Source organism: Blennius ocellaris, assembly GCF_963422515.1.
Source record: "Blennius ocellaris genome assembly, chromosome: 3".
NCBI classification, from domain to species: Eukaryota; Metazoa; Chordata; class Actinopteri; order Blenniiformes; family Blenniidae; genus Blennius; species Blennius ocellaris.
The window spans coordinates 17,025,984-17,038,132 of NC_137652.1; the positions used below are offsets into that span (position 1 = coordinate 17,025,984).

The window sequence follows — 12,149 nt, forward strand, 5'->3', positions numbered from 1 at the left end:
AAAGCTGCAGCTTGAAATTTGGCAGCGAAACGTCTGGTGACCAGCAAATCTCTCCCTCTTCATTGTGTGACACAGTTTGATCACATTATGTTTATGTGGTGGACGATTGCAAGTACAATTAATAGAGATGGAAAATGAAAAAGGCTGTTTCTCGGAATGTGCAATTATGTTTTTAGCATCACATTTTGATTTTAGAGTCTTTATTTTATTTAAAAACATTTTTTTAAACCGGACTGAACCACAACTCTATTAACTGTTTTTTGGTTTTTTACAATGACTTCCACTGTGTAGTAAAGTTATTCTTGACTTGTTACTAACTTAGGCGTGAGGACAGACCTTTCACATGCCTGGAAGTAAAACTCAACGGGACGGGGCTTTCTGTCAATGCACCATGGACATGATGTTAATTAAATCACTGATTTCTTTTTAAGGCCCTGTTTACACAAAGTTTCGAGTCAACGCATAGTTTTTGCGTTTTCATTTCAGAGAAGTTTCGCGTTTACGCAGCAACGCTTTGAAAACGGTATCTGTTTACACAGAAATGGATGAATTGTTGAAAACGATGTATGTAATGTACGTTTTTCTACTGAAAACACTCTATACGCTATAACCATTATCAATGGCGAGTACACAGACATTCTTATGGACAGCCGGCTTTGGTCTTATAGTCCGGGTGACTCTCAACTATGACACTACTAAGTCCCAGGAGATTCTGAACTGGGAGTCATTCTGGACACTCGGGAAGCAAACTTTGTTGTTAATCGTTCATCTATTCAAGCTTTGATGTCTCATCACAAAAAGATTGGCGAACTGAGGAGATTTTCTTTTGTTTCCAATTCTCACTCGTCCCTGTTCATTTGTTGGAAAACATTTCCTGTGGCGCGTCTCAAGTAAACATTGTGCAAATGTGGTTAGCGTTGTGCAACATGCATGCAAACCTCGGACAGTTCTTGACCAGAATTTCTGAGAAAATTCATGCAGCATCTTCACAAAACAATTCGCTGAATTAGTTCTACAATTATGATATCTTTTGGGTTTTGAACATATTTGGAGTTGTTCCAGCCCAAGTGAGAAAGGTGCTGTTTATCTGTGAAGTAAATGATATGGCTGTGCCTTTTTGATATTGGCAATCACAACAAATATATTCTAAAAAGAAATGATACGCTCTAAATGGAAGTGGCTCAACAGGCTTGTTTTTCGACTTTCAATCAGCCTGAATGTGGCCAAAGCTAAGACGAGTTGATGGTTTGATACTCCTCGATATCAATGAACGTCCACTATAACTCCTTTTAATTTAAGTTCCTGACAGTGTGCGCCCGGCTCGCACATCTTCATCTCAAACATCGTTTCTGCATTTGCACTAGTTTTGCTTTGAAGTGTTTACTCCCAGCCTTCGAACACGACGTTTCCACTCATCGAGTGACCCCATCCTCTCCTGCCCTCGCTCTCCCTCAGCTCTGAAAGCCAGCGGCTCAGCCGAACGCAGTTTGGGGTCACCACTCCCCCGCTCGCTTCAGGGATTCCTCCGCTGCTGTGTCACAGGTGCCTGGAGTTTCTGCCAGGCACTTTATTTTCTCTGACCGGAGACACCGCTGAGCACATCTTGCCCTCCTGCTTCACATGTCCACGCTCCCACCGAAGCTCCTGCACCCCGCCCCCTCAGTTCCTTTACCATTTATTTGGAGCGTTTGTCAAAGCTGAGCAGTGGGAGTGAGGCTTGAAGCTGAGGCTACACCAAAAAAGAAGTTGTTTTATATGTGGGAACAGGTGATCTGAGATTTTCTTGTATTTTCTAATGCTGCTCTCCATTTATTACAGAACAAAATGAGCATTCATGAGTCATGTCAACCCTCTGCAAAGGGAGGATTAATAAAAAAGTACGTTTAAAGACCAAACAACCCGGTGAAACAATTTGGGTATATAAAAAAGATCTATTCAATCTGTTTAATTGAATCTTTGCTCCTCTCCTGTGTTTTTGTCTGTATGAATGCTCTCTTCATCAAACAAAACCCACAATTTTCTCTTTAACTAATCAGGCCAAGCCAGTAGTCAGTTCCCACTCAACGTCCCCCTCTCTCTAAGCTGCGCCCCCCTGCCAGTAAATCAGGAAAGCCTCTTTGATGAAGTGGGACTCCTCTCTTTCTCTCCAACAGTTCTTCCATTTTCTGCCATCAAATTGACACCAAGCCCAACCACTGTAGAAAAACACCGCAAATAAATACAAGCTCCTTTTGTCAGGTTCATCATTGAGCTTTATCAAAAAGTATAATACAGGAAATGTAGCATATCGTACAAATCACAATGGCACTACTACATTTTCTTCCAGTAGAAAATATTGTGATGCATAGTTTGACTTCATTATATGATCCCCATACACAGCGAAGTAACTTTGCTTGTTCTAAGCCACTAAAACAGGTTTGGAGCGTGTTTTTGTAGAGATGCTTTGTGAACCTAAGTTTTAGTTTTTAGTTTTTTTTTTCCACCAGCAAAAGTTCTGTGCTACTTTAGGCCCCATTAAGCATCAGCATTTCAATTTGAAAATTATTCTTTTTGCAAACACTGGTCATTTTCACAACGATGTCCGTTCACACGGAAAACAGCAGAAATGCAGAAAGTGAAGTAGTTTGCCTGTCGGGCCACTCGTGGGTGCTATTGTTTGTTTTTTGTAATAGCACACATTTTCATCTACCGTTGAGATGACAACGATGCTCGAATACATTGAAAATGCTGATACTGCGCCGGACCAAATAGTTCTGCACCTGCACAAATAGATGGACAACAACAACGTTTGCCGCCAGAGACTCCCAGTTCATATTCTCCTGGGACTTTATAGTTTCGTGGAGCCCCTGTAATAGTAATCCACATTTGTCTTCTGTTCATACGAGTGTCTGTGTACTTACCGTTGTTAGTATTGATAGGACATTGGTGTCTGAATGCATGTGTGTGTGGTTTCATAACGAAAACCAACAACAGTACCCAGTAGTGGCCTGGCATGTTAACTACTTGGTTTTCAGTGTTTCAGAGTTTCCCATGTAACTGAACATCGTTTTCAAAACGTTCCCTTGTGAGCACAAAACTTTTCTCAAATCGAAAACACAAAAATGACACATTTTCACTTTAAACATTGTCTTCTAAACCAAACCTTAGTCTCCAGCAATTGAAGACTTCAACACCAATTGTTATATTAGGAACGGTTTCCTCTAGTATTTTATTCAGCAGCAGGGGCAGACTGACTGAAGCAACCAGTGCTGGTCAAATATGTTTTTTGTTATTACTATACAATCATAGCATCAACTAAATGTAAAAAAACAAACAAATGTAACAAAAAAAAGTTAATAACAGTCAAATTTCCACTCAATTCTTTTAGTTAATGAAAACACTCAAATCTCAAGTATTGTGGTTCACATTTAGTTTAAATGAGCAAATTTCATACTTTGGTTCTTCCTTCAGTTTTCTACAATATATTTCTTGAGTTAAGTCATTATATTTGGAAGAGAAACCAAAGCTAATGAAACAAGTTGTTTGCTGATACAGAGCAGTGATGCAGAGTGCGGAGAGTACTTTCTTCAGAGTCCCAAACCTTGGAAGCACTTTAACAAGGAACTCGCTCTACTAAACTGCCATTCGTCATTTACCCTCATTCACAAGAGAGAGTTTGAGACCAGACTTGCTTGTTGCTGTGTGCCAACGCTGCGATTTTTTCATTTTTTTCACAGCCTCTTATTTTGTGCTCAATCACAACATCTCACTCGATAATACGCAACCAACCTGTTGTTTGCTGCATCAACTGAGATTAGTGGATTGTAGCCAGCAAAACCAAAGAAAACAAAAACAACGCACCGCACCACCTAAAAAAAACCCCCCAACAAACAATCAACAGCAAAAGCACAATTGACAGGAAAAACAAGGTGGTTCATGTATGAGTTCGGGAGCAGCCTCTTCCCCACCTGTGCTCTGGGCATTGTGGAGTTATCAACTCTGGATACCCCAGTTATCCCATCATATGATTCACACAAGTCATATTTTAGTCATGAGGTTATTTCTGCACCTAAAGCGCTGCTCCACCGAGCCAAAGTGGAATTACATTTACAAAATTTGACTTTCACAGAGCACACTGCTGTTTTAAAGCATTGAGGTCTACTTTCATTGCTTTGCCTTTCTTTCTTTTTTTTTTTTTTTCTTCTTGTTAGCCTAATTATGTCATATGACTCGGTGTATTTGATGAATGTAGGAGGACAACTCAAGGTCATTCTGCTCGACCCACATTTGCAGTGCTGTGTCTAAAATATGTAGCTTTAATGTACATGTGTACCATTTTGGAATATATTCTTGGATTATTGATTTTAGACAACATTGTTTGCAATTATCAGCCTGGCAACGTAGTTGGAACTGTTGTGTCGGTGTTTCAAATTATTCATACAGAAATATTTTCGTTTTATTGAAGTTTTGTGTAAAAACGTCAGCAACTATGCTCAGTTTATGGTTTGAATGTTAATATTCCCTCAGATGTTGTAATAAACATCTTTACAACAAAGAATTAAATTGACCCCAAATTACTAATCAATATTAAAATCAAACAGGTTTCTCATATAACATTTCTGTTCGTTTTAGTTGTTGAGAGCCTGTCATGGGGAAACCACATCCAGTATGTCTGCAACAAAGTGAGGAAGTCTGGTGGTATTAACAGAAGGGTTTCTCGCCATGTTGTACATCAGTGTACCGGACTATATATTTATACCTTATACATTGTAATATTGTGACATTCTTCTTGACTTAATCAAATACTTCAAAAGATTTTTAAGAATGATCTCATATTCCAGGAGTCAAGAGTCGACTGCACCTCTGTTGACCAATTTCATTCATTAATACTCTACAAACATTTCCCTGTTACTTCGACACAAGGAGCCCAGAATATTTTCAGTTACCACATTGTTGAACCTCCTAGCATCAGTTTTTCATTACATTTTGTGACCCCAATCTTTGGACCTCTATGGAAAAATCATTTAAGCTTTCATCTTCATTTAAAATTATTTAATTATCTCCTGTCCAACCACACAGATCACACTGATCCTGTGGTGATATGTCGTTGCGGCAAATTTTTTTAAAATTATTATTATGAACTCCTCAGTTAGTTTTCTCTGCTTGTTCCTTCATCCTTTTTCATTTTTTTCCCCATGAAGCTGATGTTTATTGATGGTTTTTATTTTTTAGTGAGGGATTTATTAAAAATATAATCCTTTTTCTGGCAACTACGTTTATCTAGCTGTGCAGACGAGTTTTAATACTTAAAAAACAAATTTCACAAAAAGTAATATAAAAGAATCAAACAAAGCACTTAAGAAACAAATCCTTTAGGATCATCAGATGCTGACTGAAAAAAATAACATTAACAGTATTGGCTCTACAATTGGGGATAACCACATATTGAGGATCAATGTCCTGACAGTGTTTTTTTATACAGTAACTATTTCTACAATCTCTTATTTTCAAAAAAAAAAATTGATATACAATTGCAATAGGTTTGAAGATTTATCTTCAATCACTAGAAACTGCTTCCAGTTTGCTAACTGGCGCTGGACTGCAGCGAATAGTTAAAGCAGGCAAATCTAAATTAAGTGGAGCTTTTTTGTTCATGTCCAGCCTCACATCGTGGAATTCTCATCGTCCTCTCCTTTACTGATCCATTAATATTGCACAGGCTTAATAACGAGTTCCCTGTGACCTCCACTGCATCAACATGTGATAATACAGAGTTTGTGTCATTGTTGCAGTAATTGCCATTTCATCCATCATCTGGTGCCCTTTCGTTACTTGTGTGCATTGTGTGTCAATCTGAGTTTGTTGTGCAGAGCGATGACCAGTATTTAGCCGACTCTCTTCCTCTCGCCCGTCCCTCTGCTGCTTGTGCCAGTTTATTTCCCAACGTCCAACAAACAAAAGCCCGTAGAAGCCCTGTCATTTCCATCTATTCTGTCCTTTCTGCTCGCTCACTTGGATTGAATTTTCATTGTGTGCATGTGTCTGCCTGTGTGTGCGTGCATGCTAACTGTTCTGTGCCGTTGTCTGTCGCCAGGAAACCAGAGGATCTGTCCAGGGAGGTGATTCAGATCCAGCAGAGGGAAATTGCTCTGAAAGAGCAGAACTATGCACTCAACAGCCGGTAACACAAACATTGCTTCTACCTGCACACAAAATCCCCCTATTTTGCACTCTCTCTCTCTCTCTCTCTGCTTTCACAACCATTTTCCCCCTCTATCATTTCCTTTCCCCTCATGCATCTATTAGAGCATATCTCTGAGAAGCCCTTAATTGTCACAAAGTTAATTAAACTTGTCGAGGGAGAGAGAGAGGGAGAGAGAGCCAGAGAAAGAGAAAATTAAACTGGTCCTGGACAGAGGTGAAAAGCAGGAGGCCAGCAGCAGCTCATGCTCTAGTGTGATCATGCCGTGGCTCCGTCCAGCTCGGAGGGCTTCCATTAGCTAACGAGCGTTTCTCTTCTGCACAGCGTATCGGGCTCATTATGAAATATTAGAAACCGGAGAGAGCCGCGTGGGTGTGGGGAGGGCATGGCGAGGAAAGTCCGTGGTGTAATTATTGCCCTTCGGAGTAATTATTTTCCTATTGATCAGACGTGGCACAAATCACTGCCGCAATCCCCCATATGGAAATTAATAGGTGTCACTCAGGTGAGTTGTCTGTTCGGGAGTATTACTCTGAATCGACTAGGAATTGCTTGTCTGAGATTGTCTGAACATTCAGCACTAATCAGCCTGTTCCCTTCTTTGCCTGCCCTCTCGCTCACCAGTAATTAACATACACCCATACACAAGATTGCTTCCCACCTATTAATTTGCCCGGTGTGTCAGGGCGAGGAGCGTGGAGCAGGCTCAGTCGGCACTCCGCGCCGAGCTGACCCAGCAGCGCAGCAAGAGCCTGGAGGAGACGAAGAAGAGGGAGACGCAGGACGGCCTGGTCCGGCGGCTGCAGAAGCGAGTGCTTTTGCTAACCAAGGTACCCCACGTCAAATATTCGCACCCTCGCAACATTACACGTACACCTTCATATATCGGCCATATAGATTCACCTGAAACCGTCTCAAGGCAGAAAATCCAAATCTCTCACATCTCATAGGCTGATGGATGTCACATGACTCTCCCGTGTTTTACCCTCCCCTGCTCTGCGGCTCTTGACGAGACCTCCCCCTGATATTTATTTCCGAGCATGTGTGAATTCTCTGGTCATCATCTCTTAGCACACAAATCATAGCCCAGCACCCTAAGCAGACACGACAAATACAGGTCTGTCGATGCAGGAACGTTTTGGAAGACATTTGCACTCTATTACCAGGTTTTCACAGAGTATGAATCATGCTATCTATCACTAAGTGTATTGTAAAAACTCCCCTTTAGTTGTTGTCGTTGAAGAATTTGACCCTTTTATTCTTCCACACAATTCTTTAACCAGTGTAGTGTGTTTTTGCCTCTTTCCTAACATTTTTGGCCATTTCTTTCATCAGTTTTCTATCATTAAATGTTATACCAACAAAACCACAGAGTACTAATGGATTAAATACAAAAGGCTAAAGCTAATGTCTAAACTCTAATGCAGTCAGCTACTGTTGTTGCTTACTGACCAAAAGTCGTGCATTTTGAAGTTTCTCTTCTTTTTTTATGGAGGCAATTTATAGCCTAAATTAAAAAGTGACCTTCCACTCATAAATGTTTATAGCGGCGTATTTCTCGTGTTCCACTTCTACTCTTTACTTTCCAAGTAACTTTGTTGAAAGTGTAAAAATTTTTTGAAGTTCACCCTAAGTCTGTGTTTAACCTTCAGATGTTCCTTTGTGAGGTAGCCACATTGGGTCACGTGATCCCGGGTTCGTTTTAGGATGAATGTGTTTCCTGAGCAGAAATGGGCAGAAAGGAGAGGTTAGCAGCAAATCCTGGATGCTTATTTAGGCCCTGTTTAAGTGACATTTTCAAGTTGAAATGCAAAAATTCAGTTGTTTTGAAGCCTCATGTTGAGCCGTGTTCATAGTGAAGTGTGGACAGAATTTCTTTGGAGAAGGCTGGAGAGAATAAAGATTGTTTTTTTTCATTATGTGGATGTACCCTTAGTCTTCAGACCAGATATCAATGAGTGCCTTTCTCACTACTTATTCCTCTCTACTCCTTCCTCTCTACTACACACATCTGCCCGTGAGATATTTTCCAACTTTTTCTTTCTGCATGTACTTCTTCCGATTCGCGTAGTTAGCTTTATTTGTTAACAAATGCATAGTGCATTACATCACGTCCTCTTACCCCAACCGCTAGAAAGACTGTTTGTAAACGAACCAAGAACTAGCTTGTCAAGGGAACCAGAGATCACTTGTTAGATCCCGATCCAGAGTTCGAGGGAGTGTTCACATTCTAAATGAAACGAATTTTCCCTAAAGAGAATTCTGGTCCGGATCAAACAGGGGAATGCAAACACACCCTAAGATACCAGGTGTACAAAGACCTGTTTTTACTGTTCCAAAGTGAACCAGATTGTTCTCTTCCGTACAAACAGGCACACATTACATGGCACTCACGATTACAAAACGTGGTACTTGTGTATAAGAAGTGTACGAATAGCCTTGCACAAGCATAACGTTGATGGAATTGGCTCTCTGTGATAAATGCCAACATGCCTGTAATGGGGAAGATTTGCATTTATAGAGTTTAGATTTTTCCATGATGGAGGAGGCGTACATATCATTTCACAAATTTCTCACCAGGAAATTGAAGTTCCCAAAAAAATTTTTTTAATTACCTATGATACAGAACTGAGTTTATATTTGAAATATATATTTTCACTATGCGGCCCAGCGTTGCAGAGCTATAGGATGGAGGAAGGGAATCAGTAGCTATTGGAAGCTATAGCTGAGAGAATTGACATTCGTGGTAAACATATGACTGAAGCTACTATTTTTCCCCTCACTTTTAATTGTTCTCCACTCGTTTGTTGCATTGATGAGCCGATCAGTTAAATACCAACATGTCTGACCTTTACCATGTACAGATCTCTTCTTGCTTTCGCGTGGGAATGATTGTAGAAACAAACGGCTTTTATGCGCGTTTGGTTTCTCAAACTAAAGTCTTTCAAGTGGAATCAACCTATTAAGGTTGAGTCCCATTTTAACAGCAAGCTGCACTTTTATGGGAAAGACTTGCTGACCCATCAGAGGCAGTCGGCGCTTCACGCACTAGATAAAACAGGTGACACTAAAGCAATTTTGACCAAAAAAATATGATGAAAAGAGTAATGATATTTTTTCTCACTCTGTCCTCCTGCTCCCTGCTTGTCTGTGTGGCTTCAAATTGAGAGTTTTTATCAGGGAGGCACTGACAGATTTTTGATTAAGATTGAGTAAATTTCTTCACACACTAATAGCTGGTAAACGGCCAAAGGGCCTGTTGATTTTAATGTCTTGCAGCGAACACGTACGCATTTGACCCCTAAATGTGTTTGTACCTTTCCCGTTCTCTTTCTTTGTGTTTGTCTTCCCATTGTGTGCAGGAGCTCACCGGCATTATGGGGCACTTTGTGTAATGTTGCGTGACTAATGACACTGCTGTTGTGCCAAAACAAATAATGATGAATTAAATGTTTCAGGGTTTTTTTTTTCTTCCCTCACTGTCATTTGTTAAAGGGTTACATTGGTTTTCATGTTTCTGACTTCCCATTGAATCTTATTTATGTTATCAGGTGTGATCTAATATGACATAACAACTGCAGCTCACTGGTGGGTTTTTGCATGAAGGACTTAACAGTGTACTTTCAAGACAGCACTTAGCAGTCAACATATATTAAATGCCATTATCTTGAACTGCTATTTATCACCTGCCTCCAATCTGGATTTCATACGCTTTACCAAATTAGCCCGGCTAATGATCGCCGATTGAGCTTTCAATGACCCTCACCACTCAAGGATGGGTTTCAGCCAGTGTGCCTGTGAGATGTTTATTAAAAGGCTGATTCCCATGAAATGCCACCTGCTTTGCTTTTATCATGCACAGTGGAGGGAGGTGGGAGGCATCATTTTACCACGCATGACTGACGGTGAATCTGCATTAATGAACAGACAGTTTGCGAGTCTTCACATACATCAGATGGTTTTCACTCACTGGAAACCAGCACAGATTTTCTGGGTTAACACAAATTAACTAAATGTACAAATTCATAGTTGATGGTGACCCCTCCCCTTTGGCTTTTTACATACCCTTACAGAAGATGTTGAATAATGCTGTTTTTACCGTTGTCTTTAATTTATAAGATGACATGTTTAAGCAATTACAAATAAATACCCCAAAATATCTGGGGTATAAATATTCAAAAATCTGAAATGCATTATAAATACCACAACCACAAAATGAATATCATGCGAGCAAATAATAATAATAATAGTAGCAGTAAATGTTAAATAGAACAATCAATATCAAACTATTTAAATAACTGAATAGTTTGCACACAGTAATTGTACTGTAGGGACCATTATGTCCTCATATGGATCACGATTTATGTTTTGGTTGGCTATCGATAATGATTAATAATTATCAAAGATAGTTATTAATAATGTTGAAATTTAATCTGATCTGTATCAGATACCTCGGAGCACCACCTGTCGTAACAGGAAATGATAGCCAATTCAGTTATATCAGTCTCATAAGATATACTAAACAGTTAATCAGGAATTTGAATTAATAGTTAAATTAATTACAATTACCAGAATTAACAGTAAAGCTTGAAGGATTTTGGAGTTCTTAACACAGAAGAGGTCGACATTTCATTCACCTTTGTGCTCATTAATAAAACAGCAAGTATGATTCCAAAAATATATTTATTAACAATGAAAACAAATAAAACACAGATTCTAACTACCTATATACAGCTGGGTGTGTGTAGGTGCGTGTGTGTGTGTGGAGAGAGAAAGAGAGAGAGAGAGTTGGAGGGAGTGTGTGTGTGTGACGTGTGATGGAACTACACAACAAGATGGCGGATCACAAGAAACTATATTCCAAATGGAGGTTGTCAGAGAACAGGAGGTCTGTCCTTTACAGCTCGGCCATGTGCTGATAGCAAAAGAACAATAGAAGCTAGCCACAGCATCTGCTTCTGTGTGTCTCTGCTAAGGGACCATTTCTAGAATGAGTTTATGTGACTGCGATTTGTCTTGTAAAACGTCAGGAGTCATCAGATGGTGTTCGGTTACGGTGTGATGTTGTCTTTGATGTGATATGTGTAGGGTTGTGAGTTAACAAGTTAGTAAAGCAAAGATTAGCATGCAGACCCTGTGTCTGTGGCAGAGCTAACAGTGGTTTACAAGTTGATAACGGCTCCTAATATCATAATCAAAAGAACGCGATCACGGTAACAGAATCAACACATCTTCATGAAAGTTAAACAGTTCTATGCATAGCATCAGGTTTAACTAATCTCAGGTAAATGCCCAGTTGTTACCACTTCCTTCAAGGAGTTCAGTTGTTGTCCTGCTGGAGGGAAGCTGGTTCTGCAGGCTGAGGAGAAGAAGATGGAGTTGATGTTTCAGGAGCTGTCCTTCTTTGCAGCGCCTGGTTGTTCCTTTTGTTCAGACTGAGGAGCTGGTCGCTCAGGTCTGTGATGACTTTCCTGCTTGTTCAGGAAAAACACAAAGAAGCTCTGTGAGGGTCCCTGGTCCCGTCCTGGAGAAACCGGTTGGTTTCCCTGGAGATCAGACTCTGGGTGCTGGTCTCTGGATCAGGGGAAGGTCTGACCCTCGTGGCCGGGTCAGCAGATGAGTTGAGGAGTGGAGGCCTCTGGTTGCCGGCCTCTGGTGTTAGCTGTGTGCTAACACTGGATGAGCTGCTCTGCAGCAACCCACCTCCTTGGAGTTTGCTTTGCAAGAGTTCTGAGCGGAGGCTGGGTGAAAGCCTTTTGTCCACGTGTGACTTCAGAGGTGTCGAAGCCTGAGAACTTCAACCAATCAGTGACTGGCTGATTGCATGGGGGGAGAGTCTTGTGAGCAGAAAGGGGGGGGAGGAATGTCTTGGAGAATGTCCCCCCCTTCCCCATTCTAGATGTGAAAGGCCATCACATTCCTGGGTCAGAATTCATGTCATGACTGCGTCTCATGACAAATGAATATT

At 40.6% G+C, this 12,149-nt stretch overlaps 1 protein-coding gene across 1 annotated transcript in view; it reads left to right on the forward strand.

Moving 5' to 3' along the window:
• Nucleotides 1-12,149, forward strand: part of mad1l1 (mitotic arrest deficient 1 like 1) — a gene marked incomplete at its 5' end in the record, with an annotated part of 74,099 nt that overhangs the window by 6,313 nt on the left and 55,637 nt on the right. Inside the window, 2 exons of the mRNA XM_080520691.1 lie at nucleotides 6,074-6,160; nucleotides 6,867-7,011. Coding sequence (XP_080376817.1) covers nucleotides 6,074-6,160; nucleotides 6,867-7,011 — 232 coding nt within the window. The remainder of the gene's footprint in view (nucleotides 1-6,073; nucleotides 6,161-6,866; nucleotides 7,012-12,149) is intronic.